We start from the raw sequence: 22,661 nt of genomic DNA on the forward strand, positions 1-22,661 counted from the left end.
ACTCTTTTTTTTTTATTATTATTTTTTTTTTTTTTACTTTAAATACAAATGACTAAAAAATATTTTTCATACAGATTTGTATCAGTGGTTTTCACAACATTCACAACATCTGTCTTTAATCTCTTCTATCTAAAAATAGAATTTTATTTATTTATTGTTTTGTATTTTATTTTATTTGTTTAATTATTGTTTATTTGTTTATTTATTGTTTTGATTGATAGCAATGATAACCAAATAATAATAATAATTGAAAACACAATTAATAAATATTTTAATTAAAATTATATTATTTGCAACCGTGTATTAGTTGATGAACAGGAAGTTTCCATGAGATTTATTTATTTTTAACTAGAAAAGGGTAAATATTTTGGGGAGGGAAATGAAAAATGGGGAAAATTATTATTTTATTATGCATCTTATTTTTATTTTTTTAATTGAATTGTATTTATCATCAACGTAAATAAAATGATTCACTAAATATTGTTTTTAGTAAGAGTTGACTACTTTCAAAAAATAACTTAATATTTTTCATGCAAATTTGTATCAGTTGTTGTTGTTGTTGTTGTTTTGTCACAACAGTCCTTATCAGAATCTGCCTTAAATCTAAAAACCTACATCTTACCATGGTGTGTGTTTTCAGACGAGACCGAGTATGAGTACAGTGGAAGTGAAGAGGAGGAGGAAGAGCGAGACATAGGAGAGCCGAGGTACATAGAACTTTTTCCGCTAACACACATGCATGTGTGTATAGTGGAGACCTGACTGACTTAAAGATGATTTAACATCTTCCTTACAGCTCTATCATAAACGTCCCTGGGGAATCGACCCTGAGGCGGGACTTCCTGCGTCTGCAGTTGGCCAATAAGGAGCGCTCCGAAGCCCTTAGGAGACAACAGCTAGAACAGCAACAGAACGAGGAACACAAGCGCCAACTACTGGCAGAGAGGCAGAAGCGCATTGAGGAGCAGAAGGAGCAAAGGAGGAGACTAGAGGAGGTAAGAGGAGATGGACGAGAAACCGTTTAAAGACATGTTCCTGAAATCTTTTGCGCTACAGTGGTCTATTAATAACTTTAAAGCTACATTTCTAATCTAAATATAATTGTATCATATTTACAATATTGTATTGATTTATATTTAGTTTAACATTTATTATATTTCATATTTGTAAAGCACATTTTATTTTAATGTATTTTATATTTATGTTATTTAAAAAACATTTCACTTCTAAGATAACTATTTAATCCGATATTTAATTGAATCAATTTATAATATATTAATTTACATGCTTTTATATATAATTATTATATTTGTATTGTAATATTTAAAGCACCTTTTTCCGCAAGATGTCTAAAGCTAAATATTTAATCTGAATGTCTTATTTTTAATACTGTTTTTAAGTTATATATTGGTCATAATTAATTATAGTATATTTTGTATTTATATAATTTTATTTTACTTTTTATTTTATTCTTGTTCCTCGTTCTCAACTGATTTTCCTTTAGGACCTAGATTTTACATTAAATATAAAGTTATAACCCAACAAATTAACAACAACAACAACATTAGATGTATGGATTAAAAAAAAGTAGTTGCCTTATTATAAAGTAACAGATGCATTTGACCCAAAATCTTACACAACCTCTGACATCAACAACTAAAGACATGGGAAGCATTTTCTTCTGCTCTCATGCATGATTATATGCTTAGTTGCATTTTATTGTTTGCATTTAGCATTGTTTTTCCTTGCAACAAACAGACAATATGCTTCGCTATTATTCTGGTCATACCCAGACACACACTTCCTGTACTCTATTTTGTGTGTGTAATGACTCATGAAATGACTGCCGTTTTAAAAGTCCCTGGGAGACACTGAGCCATGATCAGTCCACAGGAAGGTTGCCCAACATCTTGGGAATCCTTCAAATGGGAGACAAAGAAAGACGACGGTCATTGAGCCGGTGGAGATATTCCTGAGTTATGTGATGTAGGGGAGGGAGCCGAATACCTGTGGGGATGAAACATGCGGCCCGGCTGGGCGTCAACCTCTCATTCAGCACATCTGTCTCCTGCTGGTCCACTGTCAGGCCGCCTCCTTTCAGCACAGCTCCTGTCGGCAGCCCCTGCTGGGGAAAGACTATTCAGCATGGCTACCGAAATGCAATGTTTTTTTTAAATGCAACACCTAGTGGTAAAAGTAGAGAACTGTGTGTTCCATTGTAAAGCTGGGCTGATAGTTGGGCTCAGCACTGAGATTTATTTTATGGCAGGCTCATTAATGAGCACATGTGTTTGCAACCTCACAGCAACAGCGACGGGAGAGAGAGCTCCGGAAACAGCAGGAGAGAGAGCAGAGGCGGCGCTATGAGGAGATGGAGCAGCTCCGGAGAGAGGAAGAGAGGAGGCATGCTGAGAGGGAGCAGGTACACATGTACACACAAACGCACATCCACTTCCATACATGCCTAATTCTGCTTTTTGGTCACTTTTATTGATAAAGAAGAAAGAGGGCAAGAAGTGATTGAGAGAGTTATTTCAGTACATAATTGTTCGAGCTATTATATATTGGTCTGTCACTACAAACTAACCCGTTATTCACTGTGCAAAAAGAGTGCCAGAAATGACAACTGAACACATATGAACAGGAAGGGAAGAAATGAAGTGACGTGGCGGCTTCACACGCCTACACTCCACGCTAACAGACTCCCACTGATTCACCGCTACAGAGATGGAGACAAGATGTACTTTCTGTTAATACATGGCACATATTTATAGATTGGCCACGTTTTTTTTTTTTTTGGTCATACCAGTTACTTCAATATTCTAGTGTTCAATAACTGATTTATTTTACTTTACAGTATGTTTTATTTTATGTAATACTTTGTTACTTTTTGGTGTGTGTGTGTGTGTGTGTGTGTGTGTGTGTGCGTGTGTATATATATATATATATATATATATATATATAATTATAAATATAATATTTAGAACCAAGATTTTACATTAAATATCTAGTTGACACAACACAGAACTAAAGTTTGTGTATCAAAAAAGTCTATAACTATGATTCATTAATTTAATTATCAATTAATATGTATTATGAACAACATGCAATGTTTTTTTTTTTGCAAATATGCAAAATAGTATGAATGTTCAGAACCATTTTTCTTTATTTTAATGATATTCAAAAGATCATTGTTGATATGCAATCCATAAAAACATAATATTTGTGAATATTTTAATATAAATAATAATTGTAACAATTATCTTTGTTGATGATCAGTAATTTGTCATGAGAAACAGATTATTTAAATTAAAAAGGGTGAATATTGTTGAAAAACTAAATGGAAACAGCAATGAAAATGTTTTTTGATCAATCTCTCCGTGTAAACATAAATGCAACCATTATTGATAGGAATATCCCAGGGCAAATGAACACTCTCTAAAGCAGATGTGTACGAAGTGAGCGTGCATGCGTGTGTAATGCCCTGCACACTTTGTTCTCAACTGTAAGTGTCCTCTCAGATATGCATATCAGACTCGCACATGCCACAATCCCTTATTTAAAGCATTGTCTTCAGTCTGTGACTCACTTCCTCCAGAGAGGGAAATGTTCTGCTGGATGGTATGCATATTTAAAGCACCCACCCACCCTTTTCAAAAGCGGTTGGGATGCACGAGTTCTGCTCAATAGTGAATGAGGACATCTCACGGGCTGTGCGTGAGAGTCTGTGCAGAGACAAATAAGAATGACTGTACCAGTTCCAAAACATGCCAGAAGTTAAGTGATGCTAGCCATTAAGCTATTCTGAATTTGAATTTGAATTAGACACACCCCTTTCCCCACTCCTTTAAAGTTACAGTTGAAACAGTTGTAATCAGAGAGTAGCAGAAGCAACAACAGCTGCAAATAAAGCTGATCTCACTGTTAGCTTGTTAACCATAGGGACTGCCTCATACATTTGCAAGACTTTTGAGTGACTTTTTGTCTGGTAATCATTTTGCTTATATGATAGATATTTCCTAAGTGTCATTCCATAAAAATGCTTTCAGAGAGCCTTTAATGCTAAAAAGCACAGCATTTTCTTTTCTGTTATAAAGCATTTCATTGTGTCATAATGAAAGTGGCCTTCACATAGAGACATATAATCCAGAAAGTTCCCTTGCCTTGTTTTCAGTTTGAAGACAAATCTTGTTTAAGGGCTACCTTTTCTTTTCAGATTCCTTTTTGTAATTTCTTCTGCTTTTATTTTCTGTACACTGTACGCTGCCAAAAACCAAGTTTTGCAAATAACTGCTTAGTTTTTCTGCTTAGTCCCCAAGGCTGCATTCATTTGATAAAAAATGATAATTTTGATATATTACTGCAATTTATAATAACTGTTTTCTATTTGAATGCAGTTTGAAATATAATTTGTTTGTGAGAACAAAGCAGAATTGTAAGCATCATTACTCAAGGCTTCAGTGTTACATAATATTTCAGAAATCATTCTAATATGCCGAGTTGTTTCTCAAAACATTTATTATTATCATCAGCGCTGAAAATAGTCTTGGTGCTTAATATTTTTTTGGAAGGTTATACTTTGAAGAATAAAGTACAAAAGAACAGCATTTATTGGAAATCCTTCTGAATAAATTTTAAATTGAAGTACACATGCATGTTACCACTATACAGATCTACAGATGAAGTCAAAAGTTTACATCCCCTTTCAGAATCGATAAAATGTTAATTATTTTACCAAAGTAAGTGGGATCATACAAAAATGCATGTTGTTGCTTATTTAGTACTGACCTGAATAAGATATTTCCCACGAAAAAATAATAGCTGAAGTTTTAAATATTACCCCGTTCAAAAGTTAACATCCTTACCTGAATGATCATGTTTGGTGATAGTTGTTCATGAATCCCTTGTTTGTCCTGAACAGTTAAACTGCCTGCTGTTCTCCAGAAAAATCCTTCAGGTTCCAAAAACTATTTGGTTTACCATCATTATTGTATATTTGAACCCTTTCCAACAGTAACTGTAGGACAACTGAGGGACTCGTATCCAACTATTACAGAATGTTCAAACGCTCACTAATGCTCCTGAAGGGAAAAACATGTATTAATCAACCTCAACTGTGTATGTGTGTGTGTATATATATATATATATATATATATATATATATATATATATTGTGTGTGTATATATATATTGTGTGTGTATATATATATATTGTGTGTGTATATATATATTGTGTGTGTATATATATATTGTGTGTGTATATATATATAGTGTGTGTATATATATATATATATATATATATATATATATATATATATATATATATATGTGTATATGTATGTGTATATATATGTATATATATATGTGTGTATATATGTGTGTGTGTGTGCAAAAGGCATCATTAGAGGTGATTCCCATTGATATCACATGGCATCTCATTATGCTGCCATTGTGTAGAAGGCAATAAAAGTAAACTTTAGGATTGAATTGGACTCTGTGCTGCACCTATCACACTTTTTGTCATTTTGACAAAACGTTTGGAACCAACTTCTAATACTTTTTCTTTTGGGCGACATTTCCCTTGAGTAGTCTGGGGTTAATTGCCCTGCTCCAGGAAATGAGGATCAGGGTCCTAAGTGACTCCCTTGTGCATGGATGGCTCATTTCACGGTTTGAACCAGTGACCTTTGGGTAGTGAGCTCATCACACAGAAGGCCACATGGGATCTAGGCAGGGCAGCAAGTTATTATCAGGGTTTCTTACCTTTAGATTTGCTTGATTAATCTTTCATTCTTTCATTTTGAAACTCTTTGAAGGCCCTGTTATCTCTTTTCCTTCTCTTTTTCTCACTCTCACTCTGATGCGCTGTGCTATGGGGTTAGGAATATATCCGCCGGCAGTTAGAAGAAGAACAAAGGCAGCTGGAGATTCTTCAACAGCAGCTCCTCCAAGAACAAGCTCTTCTCCTGGTAAACTCTCACTTTAGCTTTCACCTTTAAAGTTCTTGCACTTCCTTTCTTTTCATCTTCTGCGCTTATGCCATCTTTCGGTCCCCTCTATGATCGGTGCACTCACAGAGAGTATCGATTGTGTGAATTGATCTGGGCCATTTGGGATTTGTGGCAGCTCTGTTTGTTATTGCTCAGTTCTGAGAGAAATTAGACTCCGGATCCATGGCCATCAGGCCATCGATGGGATTAGTTTATAGAGCTGTTGAGTTCAAAGTTCTTCTGATAGCCTCCAGTTATTTTTAGGAGTCCAAACCTGTTAGCATTATTTTGTCTCATGTGGTTATCTGTTGTAAATCTTGCTCTTTTCACCTCATTCTCTGGTGTGTCTAGGAATACAAACGGAAGCAGATAGAGGAGCAGCGGCAGGCTGAGCGGTTACAGCGACAGCTGCAGCAGGAAAGGGCCTACCTTGTTTCACTGCAGCAACAGCAACAAGAGCCACGGCCTGCGGACAAAAAGCAACTGTACCACTACAAAGACTCAGTCAACCCCAGTGACAAACCGGCCTGGGCTAAAGAGGTACAGAGAGATCTTGTTAGGACTCTTACATGATTTATACTGTCTAGGGTTGGGTGAAAATACTGATTTTCTTCCTTTAAATGATCCCAGTATCATTTCATTCTTGAATGCGAGTTTAATTAAAAGGCAATGTACCACTGATATAATGGCAAGAAGTGTCTTTCTTTTAAAGGCTGCACCCAAAAAAAAAGCCTACAACACAACTCGCATAGTCTGATTCAACAAGCATCTCTTATGATTTTGTTATTTTTTTAGTGACTCTAATCTTACAGCACATAATAAAAGCCTCATTCACAAATCAAATGATTCTAATGTGTTGGCTATTTTTTTTTTTAAATATACACCATATTAGTATAGTATTTGTATAGAGACAAATGACTTGTTAAATTGGTTCTTTTGGTTTAAAAAGGTGAGCTACAGTTTCAGTTTGAATCTAAAACATTGTCCTATATAATTTACAGCATTAGCAGAGAGATAATATCTCTCATATGTAATCAAAATCAACATTATAACTGAAATAAATAGAAATGAATTAACACTGAATCAAGAGCTTATGAATCTGAATCAATTTGAATCAGGAATCTGTATTGATACCCAGCCCTAGTGCTCACTGTCAAGAGTCTCTGGTCACTGATTGTAGACGTTATATGTCATTTGTCTCATTTGCTGTTTCTAATGGCTTAATTTAATCAGAATCTTCAGGTTTGGTGCTCACATGTGATGCATCTCACTTCCTGTCAATAAACTTTCCGTTAGTTTTCAGATTCCATCGGATGCTTTTTGATGATCACGCTCTGAAGAAACCTCACCGTCCATCTTTGGTTTTGTGTGTCATAATCTGAAGGGTTTTATTGTGCTTTTCTGAACTCAGGTGATGGAGAGAGCTCAGGGTAGCTCCCCTCGAATCCCTCCCAAGAAGCACCATTCGTTTAACAGTTCTGGAGAAAAACGTGTCGGCCAACTCCTTCCTCTTGACAAGAGCTCCTCTAATCAGCCCACGAGGCCCCCCTCCTACCCAGCAGCCTCCCACTCGAGAGAAATAGAGCTGGCCGAGCCTCAGCTCAGGATAGTCAGTGGGCCAAACGTTCCTAGAGTCCGTGTGTCTTGCGAGCCAGATCCATCCCAGCTGGTCAGGATGGTCCAGCAGCATCTTGAGCAAGAGTCCCGGGGCCGCAATCCCGGACACTCCAACAAAGGGGCTGATAATGAGAGAGACTTGTATGCAAAGGTCTCGAAGGTCTCAAAGGTCTGCCTCTGCTAGCATGATTATTCGTGTCTCCTTTTTCACCATGACTTAGGTCTGGTCATGGTACATGTTCAGAGAATTAATGCGGGAAAATACCTTTTTTCCAAATTTTCTATCGGGCCGTTTGGATGATCACTTTTGGAATGCCTTGTTTCTGTTTTCCACTCGTTCTCTGGGTGCGGGTATTTCTGTAGGTTCAGTTTCCCAGTAAGTTTGGTGGATCTTCTTCTGACTGCTTTTGTTCTTGCTGTGGTCTTGTTCTAATGTTCCATAATCTTCTCTTTGAACTTCCCAATCACTCCTGCTTAGAAAAAGCTGAGGACAGAGGAGCATGGGATTATGGGGCAGAAATAAGAGAGGTTTGGATAAATTGGGCCACAAATGAACATTAGACCAGTGGTTGTCAACCTACTAAGCATTTTACATTTTAAGCTGCTTAAGATTTTATTTTATTTATTTTATTACCACTTAATAAAAGTTTCCCGGGGCCCCCTAGTGGGTCACGACCCCCTATTTGAGAACCACTTCTTTAGACATTGATCAAATTACAAAGGGGCGTTGGTGAGGGGTTGTGTTGTTATTTGTAGGCACATATTGTGCTCAGTGTGCCATTTCAGATCCAAACCTCCCTTCATTCTCAGAGAAGAAATAAACATGGTTTTCTCACTAACGTGTCTTGCTGTCCCATTGGTCACCCGACTTCTAGGAAGGCCATAAGTGATTCTTTTCTTATCTGAAAAGGCTTGTGAATGGTGCATGACAGTTGAGGCTTGTTGTTTGAATTTGAGATTACACAGCATCTCCAGTAACATACTGGGCATAATGGCCTAAATGTTTCCTTTCTGTCTTTAACCTGATGATATCTCTTTCTCTGTTGTTTGGTTCTATGTTTCATCTTCGCTTATTGAGTCATTTTGATTGGGTCTGCAGAAGTGAATAAAAAATGATCTTCCGTCAATTTAAGGGAACCGGTCTAAAAATATCTAAAATGTCTCGTAATGAGGCCGTCTCCTTAATTTGGGACAGGCGGATTTCGGCAAAGGTTTAGAAACTCGATCTTGGGTGATTATGTGAATGCTAAAGATGAATAAGATTGACCGAGAAGCCTACAGGTCTCATCATCATAATTTCTGTTCTTATTAAATTGCAAACTCATTGGTTTCTATTTTAAATATATACAATTGAAAATTAAATGTTTAAAATTAGCAGAAGTTACCTTGGTAAATTAGTATGTTGTGCAACCCTTTTGCCATTTCGCAGTCCATTCTGACTCTCAAGCAAAGAGGAAACAGACTGGTTGTGAAGAGCTGCATTGACACTAACCTCCTCTCTGTCTGTCAGGTTGAGGAACGCTCCAAGCTAAACCGCCAGAGCTCTCCGGCTATCCAGCACAAAGTGGCCAACCGTATTTCCGACCCGTCCCTGCCTCCCCGCTCAGAGTCCTTCAGCAGTGGAGGCATTCAGCAGGCCCGGACGCCTCCCATGCACCGCCCGGTAGAGCCTCAGGTACTTCCTGACCTCCTGATCTGTCTTTAGAGAGACCGATGTATTGTGAAGAATACTGACCCCAGAGTTCTCCTTTCAGATCGCGCACCTGGTCTCTGTGAAGTCCCATGGGTCTTCCATGACAGGATCCCAGTCGCTGCATGATCAATCCTCTCAGGGCGTCTCAGCCTTCCAAGAGGGTCTGTCACCTCACCGACCACCGATGCCTCGGCAGAACTCTGACCCCACATCAGAAAACCCCGCCCCACCACCTCGCATTACCAGCCGAGATGAGAAGTTTGACCGTAGCTCTTGGCTGAGACAGGAAGATGACGTCCCTCCAAAGGTGATAATCTGGGATGAAATGCGTTGTTCCTGTAATCCAGTGACATTAATAGTAATTCATGGGGAATTCTCAACAGGTGGATCAACAAGTCTTTTCTGACCGAGTCTCAGAATGCAGTGAAAAAACATTGCTAAATATAAATATTATATTTACCGACTGTATAGTCAAGCATAGTTAAAGGGATAGTTCATTAATTCATTGATTACTCACCCTCATGTTGTTCCAAACCCGTAAGACCTTTACTTTGTTCCTCTTTGGAACACAAATTAAGATATTTTTGATAGAATCTGAGAACTTTGTGACAGCAACGCAACTTCCACGTTCAAGGCCCAGAAACACAGTAAGGACATAATTAAAATAGTCCATCGTGTGCTCTTCTGAATGTGCATCGAGAACTGATACAGAAGAGAAGTCATTGAATATGTTTATATGTTAAAGTCATGTTTTTGTTTTTGTTTTTGGTTTTTTCGCTTGCTTTGCACACGAAATGTATTAAGGTTGAACCACTGATGTCACATGGACTAATTTAATAATGTCTTTACTACCTTTCTGTGCCTTGAACGTGTCAGTCGTATTGCTGTCTATGCAGAATCAGAAAGCTCTTGGATTTCATCAAAAATATCTTAAATTGTGTTCCGAAGATGAATGAAGGTCTTAAGGGTTTGGAACGACATGGGGTGAGAAATGAATGACAGAATTCTCATTTTTGGCTAAACTAACCCTTTAAACCTGTAAGTGTAACTACACAAAATATAAGGAATTACTCATTCTACATTAAATACGGTTTCAGTGGAAACAAAAATAAATATGGTTTGAGCCTTTTAATATAGTTTTATGCCATAAATTATTTTATTAACTTATTTTATTCTGGATCATATTCATTCATCTAATTTAAATAATTATTTTCAATTACAACTTAGTTTAATTTCGTTATCATTATTTATTTTAAAGACTTTTATATTTTCATACTTTTAGTGCTTGATGTCAAAAGTTAAATCAGTTTTTAAAAATCGTTAAAGTGGTTTAGATCCACTGCTATTGAGTGAAATTTATTCATAAATGTATAATGGGTTACTAAATGTGATGATATAAGATATAAAAAAACAAAGACAAACTTATTTTCTAAAGTTTATCTTAGTAAAGTAACATCTTAGCATCTGTTAACATGCTTCAGGTGCCCCAAAGGACCACTTCCATTTCCCCTGCACTGGTGAGAAAAAATTCTCCAGGGAATGGACCAGGAGGACTGGGACCGAGAACCGGAGCACATCTGATCCGAGCCAGGTATATTCCACCTTTCATTAACTTCTATCTTTCTTTTAAACTCATTTTACACATTTTATTGCAGATCAAGGTTGCCCTTGTGAATACTATGTTTTGTAAATAATTAAAACATTTAAATAATTAGAAATAATTCTTAAATTATCCCAATAGGTATAAAAATTGGAGTTTAAAATACAAATGATTTTTTTTTTAAATTAATTTTCTGTCATTTCATGTTTTTATTTATCTATTACTCACAAACGGCATTATTCTGTCAGTCTCCCGATAAATAAATAAAGGAAAAATCATTTATTCACACATTTTTTCCAAAGACATACTCCTGTTTATCTCTATACTTGTACTTTACTTTTGTCAAAAGTTGAGTTCAGTTTGAATGTGGCTTGTTTGAATGTGTCCTACCGTTGGCACAGTAACCCAGACCTGCGTATTCCCATGGAGTCGGCTCTCCAGAGAACCAGCAGTGGTAGTTCTTCCAGTTCTAGCACGCCCAGCTCTCAGGGCAGCTCCAGCGAGAGGAACCGGGTGGGAGGTGAGAGACCCTCTGGAATATTCTCTGTCTGAGCACCTGCACTAGGGAGTCTTGATGGTCGATTGTCTCCACAGGCTCCAGTAAACCTGAGGGATCCCCGGCAGTGTCCCAAGAATCCAAGCCCAAAACCCAGGAGGAGAACAGGGAGGTGACCAGACCCAGCCGACCAGCGGTGAGAAACACATTTCCCAGAATCCACAGTTTAACTGTGCTGCAAATGTGTATGCTTTCACAGGGCTGCTTTCTGAGACCAGGATAAGCCTTAAATGAAAGCATCTAAATCTGAAATAACTTATTTTCAACATTTCTGAAACTAGCTACTTTTTAAGATCTGCACAGCTGTTGCTTTTAGTCAATAACCTTTATCTTTAAATCACCTATATGCTAGATGTGTTTTATAAAAGCCAATAATATTCCCCAGAAGAATATTACTTTTCAACAGGAAGTCCATCAACACATTAATTTTATTTGGTCTTTAATATATAACTTGTAATTTAAGTCTCATTTAAGCTAACCTACTCAACCTTTCCATAACCTCTAGCTAGCTTCGATCTGCAGCTGTTCACACTTGGCTCGAAGTTGAAAAGATTGTGTGTCGCTTTGTGTTACTAACCATTTTCTCATTTAACATGTTGTCTAATTCGCTCAATTGTTCCTCCACACGTGGTTCTCGATTGTCGATTCTCTTTCTCCAGAGTTATAAGAAAGCCGTAGATGAGGTTAGTGACATCTGCCCATGTTCGTGCTCCTTACATTTCAAGCACTCGTTCACTGTCTCTCATCTATTTCTGTCACATGCCCTTCTAGTGTCTTCAATCACTCTCTCATCAATATTTCACACCATCTCTCATTCCTTAACTCCCCTCCAATCTTTCTGTCTGTCGCTCTCTTTCACAGCTTCAGACGCTGTGTCAGTCACCATCGTTAGCTGCACATTTCTCCATCGCACCAATTTGTCACAGTCGCTTACAGTGTCAGAGTTTTCACGGTTACCCAGGGAACATCTGTCTTATGCCAAAAAAGGGATTTTTTTTTGTTTGGTTTAGAAGTAATCTTACATTTGGGGGTAAAAGAAGAGACCAGAAATGATGTAGCTTTTTTTTTAAGGGATAATTCACCCAAAAATTAAAATTCTGTCATTAGTTACTCACCCTCATGCTGGTCCAAATTATGTCCTTGCTACCTTTCTGGGCCTTGAACGTGGATATCAAAAATATCAATTTCATCACAAATATCTTAATTTGTCTTACAGCTTTAGAACGGCATGAGGGTGAGTAATTATTGACAGAATTTTCATTTTTGGCTGAATTATCCCTTTAAGGTTAATTCATTGCGCAATTCTTTAATAATATTAACTTTAATGCATTTAATCAGCAGACCTATTATTTAATGTGATGGGAATAAAAACAAGGCAGCGAGGGATAGAAGAACAGGGCATTCAGTTGTTAATCTTCTTTGCCAGAAACCTTTGTGTAAATTTGTTTTTAATTATCATTCATAAATGCATTGTTGTATTCAAGACAGACAGATGAGTTACACAAATTTGTGGAAGATATTTGTAAAACCGTTCCTGTGTGAATCGTCACATTGATTTCAAATCAAATCAAGTTTCTTCAAAAATCATTCGGAGAGCCATTATTTCATAAATTGTTGCAACAAAGTCAGTGTGAGCTGTAAAGCAGTACGAAATTCTGAGTGAACAAGACAATCGAAATTAATGCTGCATTAGTGTCGCATTTCCGTCAGATGAACAGATTGTGGTTGTTAAAATTCGTAAAGCTATTCTTTCGTAACTTGTTACATTTAGATCAAAGTGAGCAGGTGATCAAAACTAATTTCTGTTAAAGTTGTTTGTATAAAACATATTTACAAATATTGTCTCATTCTGTTCAGTGCGTCAACTTGTTCGAGAAAGATTTAGCGAACAGTTTACAAATAATTTTTTTTTTCAGCTCACGTTTAATCAGAATCATAATCAGTGAAGTTCTGGATAATGTACAGTTTTTCGCAAACCGTATTTCCTAGGTTTGATATAACGTAAGTTTGTGGATAGACATTTTCTTCAACTTACAGCCAGTTAGTCAATGGTACGACATATTGAATGTAATGTTACTACTTTTTAATTAGTCTCTAATATGATGAGATTATTGCTTTAGGTTATATTTACGTCTCATTTCAAGCATCAGTGTTTAAATACTTCTTTCTCAATGGCGTTTTCTCTCTATCTGGCTGCCTGGTGGCCTGTCGACAGGAGGAGCTGGTAAGACCGAGTCAGAGCGGGAACTGGTGATTCTTACTAACTTTCTGCATGCAGGGCACAGACCTCAGGAACAAACCCTAGTTCTGCTTCAGTTATTCAGTGTTTTGGTCTATTATTTCTGACTTGTGCACGCGATGGTTTATACAGTTGTGCATCATTCTTGGAAATGATGGCGGATGTTTTTATCCCACTTTCAGAGTTGATTTGTAAAGCTTTATAAAATGATTTAAATAATTTGCTTATCTGTGATGTTTTGCTTATTTAGTTGTTTGTTTCTGGTAATCTCTTTGGTGCCATTTACATGACCTAAATGTGCAAAATGATGTTTTTTTTTCATGACTCCTACTAACAGATAAATCGCTGTAGCGTATGCAGGCTTACAATTTTAAATGCTCTATACATTTGTGTGGATTCATTGTTCACTGGAGACCAGATGAAATTTTACATATCTTCTTTGTGTCTTCCTCTAACTTCATTCCCTACAGGACCTCACTGCTCTGGCCAAAGAACTTCGTGAGCTGCGAACCAATGAGGAAACCAACCGGCCTCCCAGGAAAGTGACAGATTATTCCTCATCCAGTGAGGAATCAGAAAGCAGTGAGGATGAGGATGGAGAAGGCGGGGCTCATGATGGAACTGTTCCCGTTAGTGATATTCCTCGCATCATGTGAGTGTTTTCAAAAATCAAAAATGTTTTTAGTCTTAGTTTTGTTTTAGTATTACTTATATACTATTATAGCATTTATTAATGTTTTAAGCTTGTATTTTCATATTTTTAGTTTATTTTAAGTTTAGTTTTTTAAATTTGTGCTTTGTTTTTTTTTTTATTTGTTTTTTCATAATTCATTTTTTATTTATTTGTTTTAGTAAGTTTACTACTTCAACCTAAACATTATAAATTAGGTGTCAAAGCAACATTTCTGGGAACATTTTCATTGAATTAAATTTTTTTTTTAATTTAATATTTATATATATTTAATTTACACAGTAAAATATATGCAGTGCTTTTATACATTTGATTGCTTTAAACAATGTATGTAGCATTTATTATTTGTTGTACTCTTGTTTTTCGTCCTATTGTTGAGCTTGAGTTTGAGTTGAGATTTGTCTTTTGTTTTAATTTAGTCTAGTATTAGTTTTTTTTGTGATATTGATGCTCATTAAACATTATTTGTGTCATATCGAATATATTGATATCATAAAGACCGTATTAAGTAAAAACAACCATATCATGATATGTATTGTCACCGTGAAATAAAATGACTCATATGGTGATATAAGATTTAGGTCATACTCATATCGCCAACCTCTATTGTGAACTATAACTAATTTGAACACAAAAAAGTAAAATTGTGTTTGCCAACCATTTCAAGGGGTCTTAAAAATGTATTTTAGAAAGCTTCATTATTTATATGAGGTCTTTTTTTGCTCTAATCTCCCAACAGGCCTTCTGCTGGCCAGGGTGGCACCGATTCACTGGTCAACCAGGAGGATTCTCATGCCAGTGATTCATTTGGCAATAATTCACAAGACAGTGCCCTGATGATGCGAGAGGTGGGTGCACCTGCCTAAACCAGGTTCCTTTCCCGGATAGCAAAAACTCCTACACTCATTGCTCTAGTGTGTCAGTTTTATTTCTCTTTAAGTTTACCAACTCATGTTTATTTTTGCCTTGGTTAAGCCTTGATTTTATTGTTATATTTTGGTGTTTCTTTTTCACATCTTTTGCTTCTAAATTCTCCAACAAAATCTCTGATCAAGCTCCCCTCACATTTGCTGACAGAGGCACGCTATGTGCGTTTCCCAAATATCTCTGCAAGATGGCTTAGCCATGCAAGGCCCTGCAGTAGTGTAGCCCTACTCCTCTTTCTGTTCCTCTCTGCAGACGTTTTGGGAAAGCAAGCTCGGTCATGCCGAGAGCAATGGTTTCCCCGGTAACTCCAATCTGCCTGATCTAGTGCAGCAAAGCCACTTGCCTGGCGAGGGCCCTGGGCGGCTTTCTAGTGGGCTGGACCTGGACTCTGTGGCTGAAGTAGGTGATAGACAAGCCTGTTTGAGCCACCTTGTACTCCAACCCTCAAATTTCTAACCTGACACATCTAATCCATCCCTGTTTGATTCAGATGCACATTTTTATCTGGCTGTAGATGCACAGAATCACAGATCTCTTCATAACTCACACTGCTTTTCTTGGTTTTACTTCTTTTCTGTTTGGTTCTTGTTTGTTCTCCTTCTTTCTTTTACTATCATTTAGAGCTTACATTTTTTGGAACATTGAAAAGTGAGACCACAGCCAGTCAATAAGATGCTTTCTCCCCTTTGCCCCATTTTCTTTTCTTTTATGTGCCTTGATTTTCTGCTCTTACTGCAAAAAAAAGATCAATTTAATAATCAGTATTTTTTTGTGAAAATCATTTTAACAAGATTAATTCATTAAAAATATATCTAACATAAGTTTGGGGTCAGTAATATTATTTTTTTAAATCTCATGCTAACAAAGGCTGCGTTTATTTTATAAAAATGTTAAAAGCAGTAATAATGTGAAATAATAATATTACAATTACTCCAGTCTTCAGTGTCACACGATCATTCGGAAATCATTCTAATATACTGATTTTTCATGCTCAAGATACATTTCTCATTACTATTAATCTTGAACATGTTGTTTCTTATTTGTGTAGAAAAGGTTTTGCTTTTTTTCACAATTCTTTGAATAGAAAGTTGTAAATGTATTTACAGTAACTTAATCAATTAAATGTTCGTTCCAAAAAATAAAAATACATTTTACAGACCCCAAATTTTTTAACAGTAGTATACATTTTAAATAAATTAATAAGAAAACATTTTCATGCATATATATATATATGTATATATATATATATATATATATATATATATATGTATGTGTGTGTATATATATATATATATATATATATATATATACACACATATATATATATATATATTTACTGGAAAACAAGACAAAATGCTGATTGCCAAAAAGACTTTGCAGTGCCTGCTTTTCCTGCTAACATGTTACAATAAATGGACTGTTCTAACTGCGGACAAAAGTCAGCACATTGCAGTTAGTTCATACTAGAAATGCTTGCATTTGCTGCCTATAAGCAGTCACTAGAAGACACTATTTGTATGTTTGGTGGATGCTCATTTCTTACTCCTGATTGTCCACGTTGACAGTTTGGGATGGGGAGCGGGTCCAAAGCCTCCTTCACTCCTTTTGTGGACCCACGAGTGTATCAGACCTCCCCCACAGAGGACGATGAGGACAACCCTGCCTCAGGTGATTAATTTACCTCTCATCCCCTTTTCTTTTGAGAAAGTGCCAGTGCTGGTGCCTTTCTCCTCAATAGAAATGCTCAGATGAGGCACTTACTCTGGCATTAACACACTTTTAGTGGAAATGGATACTAATATTTACCCTGCTTAATATGACGATAAACTGCAAATAATAATTTAGACTTTTTGTTTTGTCACACAGCTCATTTTGCAGATGAACACCTCCGGCTGGAGCAGGAACAGGAACAAGCTCGACTAAATGAGGCTCGGAAAATATCTGTTGTTAATGTCAATCCCACCAATATCAGGCCACACAGTGACACACCGGAAATCCGCAAGTACAAGAAGCGTTTCAACTCTGAGATCCTGTGTGCGGCACTATGGGGTGAGTCAAATTGAACTCGAAGTGTCTATTTAAGTGTCTATAGAACTAGAAGTGTCTATTTTGCTTGTGTGGATGTACAAAACTACTTGTTATATGTAAAGCGACCTTGAGCTACGGAAATGCGATATGTCAAAAAAAAAAAAAAAAAGAATACTCTTCAAATGAAAGTACCTTCATAAACTACAAATTGTTTTTATATTATGTCTGTTTGCTGCAGGAGTGAATCTGTTGGTAGGAACAGAAAATGGGCTCATGTTACTAGATCGCAGCGGTCAGGGCAAAGTCTACAATCTGATCAACCGCAGGCGCTTTCAGCAGATGGAAGTTCTGGAGGGTCTCAATGTCCTGGTCACCATATCAGGTGAGTTCTTCATCAGCTCTCTAGTTGTCTGTACAAAGATCTGTTTTATGTTGTTGGTTTTGTTAGATCTGTGTGTTATCTGTTTGTAATGAGTGGTCCATACTTCCTCTTTTTTTCTGTAGGCAAAAAGAATAAACTGAGGGTCTACTATCTGTCATGGCTTAGAAACAGGATACTTCACAATGACCCTGAGGTAGAAAAAAAACAAGGATGGATTACCGTTGGTGACCTAGAGGGATGTGTCCATTATAAAGTCGGTATGTTCTTTCTCTCTAAGTTATTTTTGCCAATTTATAGAACATGAGCAATTAAAGGTGCAATAGGTGATTTTTTTTGTTATGCTGGTTGAAAGTCTCTTCACATCCCCATAGTAATTATGTTAAGTGGTCTACATGTATTTATATATATTCTGTGGAAGACGTAGGACCAAGAAATGTCCGTCCAATCAAAATATTCAGTCTGTATGTGTTGTAGGAATGTTGTTGTCTAGTCGTCGGGTCTGTGTGTGTGTTCATGTGTTCAGGGGGCGTGGCTTTGTACGGCGGTTGCAGGGAGGTTGGGACGTACGCTTTCAATGCTATCAGGCTAAAGTTGGCATTTTCCAAGATGTTCTACTGCACCTTTAAATGCTCATAACTAAAATGATGTGTCAAAATGCTTGTCTTTGCAAGTATTCTCATAAACACTATAGGTCTGAAAGTGAAAGCAAATAGCTGAGAAAGAAAACAAGCATAACAGTATATTGGATCCGGGCAGCTCTTAAAGTGACAGCAGTCTAATATTCCTGCTTCTGTCGTTCATGTTAATCTCACAACAAAAGAAAGAAAATCTCTCACTGCTCTTGACTAAATCAATTTTGCAACTTTAATAAAAATAAATCAATGTTTATTTACACAATACAGAATATGCAGTATTGTTAACATTTGATTATGCAATGTATGTTGAATTTTTATTTATTTGTTCTACTGTAGTTTTTTTTTTGTCCTGTAATTAGTTTCTTATTCTTATTTAATAACTGACTGATTACTTGTCTTTAGTGAGCTTGATTTTTTTTGTTTTGTTATTTTTTTTTATTTAGGCTAGTATTAGCCTGTGTGTGTGCACTTTGGATGGGTTAAATGCAGAGCACGAATTCATGGGTTACCATACTTGGCTGAATGTCATGTCACTTTAGTTTTTGTGATATTGACACTGGTGACAAACATTTCTATGGTATTAAAAAATGTTGATATCATAAAGACCTTATTTAAAGCAAAAATAACTGTGTTCACATGTATTTGTTATTTAACAGTCAAATATGAGAGGATTAAGTTCTTGGTGATTGCATTGAAGAATTCAGTGGAGATTTATGCCTGGGCTCCCAAACCCTACCACAAATTCATGGCATTCAAGGTAAGATACATGTTCGATCCAGTGAGACCGTTTTAAGAAAGAGCATTTGTGTTTTAATTTTAAATGAACTGCATTACTTTATAAGAAAAACAAGTCTTAGAACTTATTTGGCAGGGCAGAGAACAAAATGTGTAAATTAAGTAGTTATTTTAGTACTTGTGACTAGTGCTGTGAGTGTTTCAGAGCAGATTTCTTTGGGAATACTGTATATTGTGCTTTCAGTGTCTGTTCTTTCTCTCCAAAGTCTTTCACAGATCTTCAGCACAAGCCTCTGCTTGTGGACCTGACGGTGGAGGAGGGTCAGCGGTTAAAGGTTATCTATGGCTCCAGCGTTGGTTTTCACGTGATAGATGTCGACTCTGGGAATCCGTACGATATCTACATTCCGTCCCACGTAAGTGACGACAGGCCGAGCGGAGGCAGCTCTCCCCTCCTTACCCTGATCCTAAGGGACTTTAAATAGGACGAGTCCTCTCTGGGGATACTGGAATGCACTGTAGTGTTGATGTCTGCATCACATATGTGCCTTATAATTACATACATTGGCTTATTAAAGTACTTATAATGTATCTTTTTGTGCATTTATCCAAAAAAATCTATATAAGGTGAAATAAATTCTAAAATATACATTACTGGTCAAAAGTTTAGGATAATTACATTTTTTTAATTGTTTTTTAAATGTCTCTTATGCTCAGCAAGGCTGCATGATTTGATTTAAAAAAAAAAAAAAAAAAAAAGGAGGGAAAACGGTATTAAATAATATAAGTTATAATATTTAATAATATTACAAAGTATAAATACTAATACATTTAGTTTTCTATTTAAATATATTTAAAATGTATTTTATTGATGTGGTCTCAAAGCTGAATTTGTAGCAGAATATTACTGTTTTACTGAATTTAAGAGACTTCTTTACAAAAAAAAATAAATAATAATATATATATTATTATTATTATTATTATTATTATTTCAAACTTTTAAACTAGTATGGAAAACTCAAATATGATGCTGCCACAATGACCTGTAATGTTTCTCCCAAGATTTAGCTGCTTTCTTTATGCAATATTTATTTTAAATATAAATAAGAATAAATAAATACATTTAATTAATAATAATAATAATTAATATATATGTGTTAGTAATAAAAACCATTCAAAGTGTTAATTTTGGACCCTGGTTACACAGTTTAGAGCAACACGTATGAATGTTCTGTGTGCAGATGAATGGTTATGAAGTTGACTAAAACAGATTTCATTACGCTGCACGCTACTACCATTATTGTTCTAACATTATCAAGTGTGATAGAAAAGCGTCTCCACTGTTAGAAGAAAACACGCCCCCGATCTCCGACCTTTGACAAACCAAACACATACATGAACCAAAGCAGCCATACCGTTCCGACGCCCCATGCTGGGCCGTTAGCAGGGCGCTCTTGGGTACGGTCGAGCGGAGGGCAGGGGTCTCGATTGTTGCAGCAGTTTCTCGAAGGGAGAAGCACGAGACATGACTGACAGGGCTGCCCGGGGGAGGTGGGGAGAGCATCACTTAGTGGGGAATGTTTTGCACTACGGCTCGTTTTTGTCACCCCAAGGCTCATCTGCGCCCACCCCTCCCTTCCCAGATTCAGGGCAGTGTTACCCCTCACGCCATTGTGGTGCTTCCCAAGACTGACGGCATGGAGATGCTTCTGTGTTATGAAGATGAGGGAGTCTATGTGAACACATACGGCAGAATCACTAAAGACGTGGTGCTCCAGTGGGGAGAGATGCCCACCTCTGTTGGTAGGTTTTGGTTGTTTATTTCACACAAAACGCTCCTGTTCTCCTTCTAGAGCCCTGATGGCGGTCTGTGCGAGAGCAACCGACCGTCCCCGACACCCCTCAGAATCTGAATCGGTCCTCTCACACAAACACGCATGTCTTTGTCCACTCATTGCTCTTCTGTCTTTCCTGTCCCTCACTTAATTAGACGATTAAGCCGCCCCACCCCACCCCGGCCCACCTAGACTAATCCCTGACACAGAGTGAAATGTTTGTCTGTATGTGTAGCACATCTTCTTGTGTACTGTTTTGTTTACCTTGTTAACCCAGTATAAGTCTTTGGTACTCATTTCCTTTCTGAGCAAAAGCCCAAGATTTGAGAGGGCTCCGATTTTGTTTAATATCATCCTTGTGTGAATCTCATTAAAAAAAAAAAAAAAAATGTCTGGGTGATATTTCACTTTAAATTCAGAATAAAAAACATTAAGCCCATTTTAGGACCATGGTTTGCTATTATTATTGGCATATGCAAATGGAAAAATGTCTTTATTTATTTTTTAAATCGGCTTTTCATGAAAAAAATTATTTCTTAGTTCTTCCTCGAGATTTGCACAAAATTAAATATTTTCTAGTCTATATATTTAAATTGACTTTTCGAAAAATTATTAGAGCCTGTTTTAGGACATTATGATATTTTGCTATTATCATTTGCAAAAAAAATGTGTTTAATTGTCATTGAAAAAAATATTGGGCCTATGCTTGGGCCTATGCTTGACTTTTTTATTTGATATAATTTTTTCACTCTTGGTTTTGGGGTGAAATGTAAACCGTTTTCTTGAGTTTTCCTATTCGATTTATTTAAATTGATTTTGGGTGAAGAAAATCATTAGACCCCATTTTTAGGACCCTTAAGATTTTTTTGCATTCTCATATCCTTATGCAAATGGACAGATGTTTAACTATCATTAAAAAAAAAAACATTTCACGATGCAAAAAATCTCGGTCCTAAAATATGCTTGATTTTTCTTCATGCAAAAATTTCTTTTTCAATATTTTCTCTTGATTTTGGGGTGAAATGTGACCTGTTTCCATTAGATTTACCCAAAATTACAATTTTCTATCCAACATATTTAATACATAATTTTACATTTAACCAGGAAAGGGACCACCATCAGTTTGTGTAATTATTGTTGTCTTTTTAGATGTAAATATTGGTGTCTTTCAGCTCTTGCTTTAATACAATAATCACGCATCAGATATTGTGCCATGTGTTAATTAATTTCCAGCTTTAATGTTTGTTTGTATATGTGTTTTCATCTCTCATCCGTGCAGAATGTTAATGTTGTAACTCAGATGTCTTTTGTCGTTTGTTGGCTGATACTGAGGGTTCAGATGTAGACCAGCAGCTGCCCACCCCCTCAGTTCGGAACAAATTAATGTTTCAGCCAAATTATGTTCAACTCTTCAGTGATTCTGCACTCATAACAGTCAAATTCATAACTCATGCATTTTCTACACAAGATATCAGCAGCAAAGGAAGTCAAAACAACCAGATCATCATTATTATCTCTAAATCAGCCACAGGAAGTCCTCGGAGAAAGTTAGTGTAACGTTAGTATCCAAAGAGCTCTGGAATTGGACGCTATAGTTCCTTGTAGAAAATGAAAGCTTAATAAAATATCCATAACCACTGGTATTTAATTTGTGATGCTCAGAAACTGCTGCAATAATGACCTCCTGATGTGGGGTGGCTTTGGCAGGCTTGTTCTCATTGGATCTGGGCTAG

General features: G+C 36.5%; 1 protein-coding gene across 6 annotated transcripts in view; it reads left to right on the forward strand.

The window, feature by feature from the left end:
• LOC113042385 (TRAF2 and NCK-interacting protein kinase-like) overlaps positions 1-22,661 on the forward strand; it is a 38,264-nt gene that overhangs the window by 9,534 nt on the left and 6,069 nt on the right. Inside the window, exons 9-29 of one of the 6 annotated variants that reach the window (XM_026201211.1) lie at positions 641-707; positions 797-995; positions 2,306-2,422; positions 5,883-5,969; positions 6,342-6,530; positions 7,402-7,776; positions 9,118-9,282; positions 9,362-9,607; positions 10,782-10,891; positions 11,302-11,420; positions 11,495-11,592; positions 14,166-14,347; positions 15,126-15,234; positions 15,566-15,712; positions 16,879-16,981; positions 17,180-17,362; positions 17,580-17,723; positions 17,846-17,980; positions 19,015-19,115; positions 19,360-19,509; positions 20,737-20,896. In XM_026201211.1, coding sequence (XP_026056996.1) covers positions 641-707; positions 797-995; positions 2,306-2,422; positions 5,883-5,969; positions 6,342-6,530; positions 7,402-7,776; positions 9,118-9,282; positions 9,362-9,607; positions 10,782-10,891; positions 11,302-11,420; positions 11,495-11,592; positions 14,166-14,347; positions 15,126-15,234; positions 15,566-15,712; positions 16,879-16,981; positions 17,180-17,362; positions 17,580-17,723; positions 17,846-17,980; positions 19,015-19,115; positions 19,360-19,509; positions 20,737-20,896 — 3,186 coding nt within the window. The remainder of the gene's footprint in view (positions 1-640; positions 708-796; positions 996-2,305; positions 2,423-5,882; positions 5,970-6,341; positions 6,531-7,401; positions 7,777-9,117; positions 9,283-9,361; positions 9,608-10,781; positions 10,892-11,301; positions 11,421-11,494; positions 11,593-14,165; positions 14,348-15,125; positions 15,235-15,565; positions 15,713-16,878; positions 16,982-17,179; positions 17,363-17,579; positions 17,724-17,845; positions 17,981-19,014; positions 19,116-19,359; positions 19,510-20,736; positions 20,897-22,661) is intronic. The other 5 variants (XM_026201214.1, XM_026201213.1, XM_026201216.1 and 2 more) reach the window with 5 other exon arrangements.

This window comes from Carassius auratus, chromosome 24 (genome assembly GCF_003368295.1).
Source record: "Carassius auratus strain Wakin chromosome 24, ASM336829v1, whole genome shotgun sequence".
NCBI classification, from domain to species: Eukaryota; Metazoa; Chordata; class Actinopteri; order Cypriniformes; family Cyprinidae; genus Carassius; species Carassius auratus.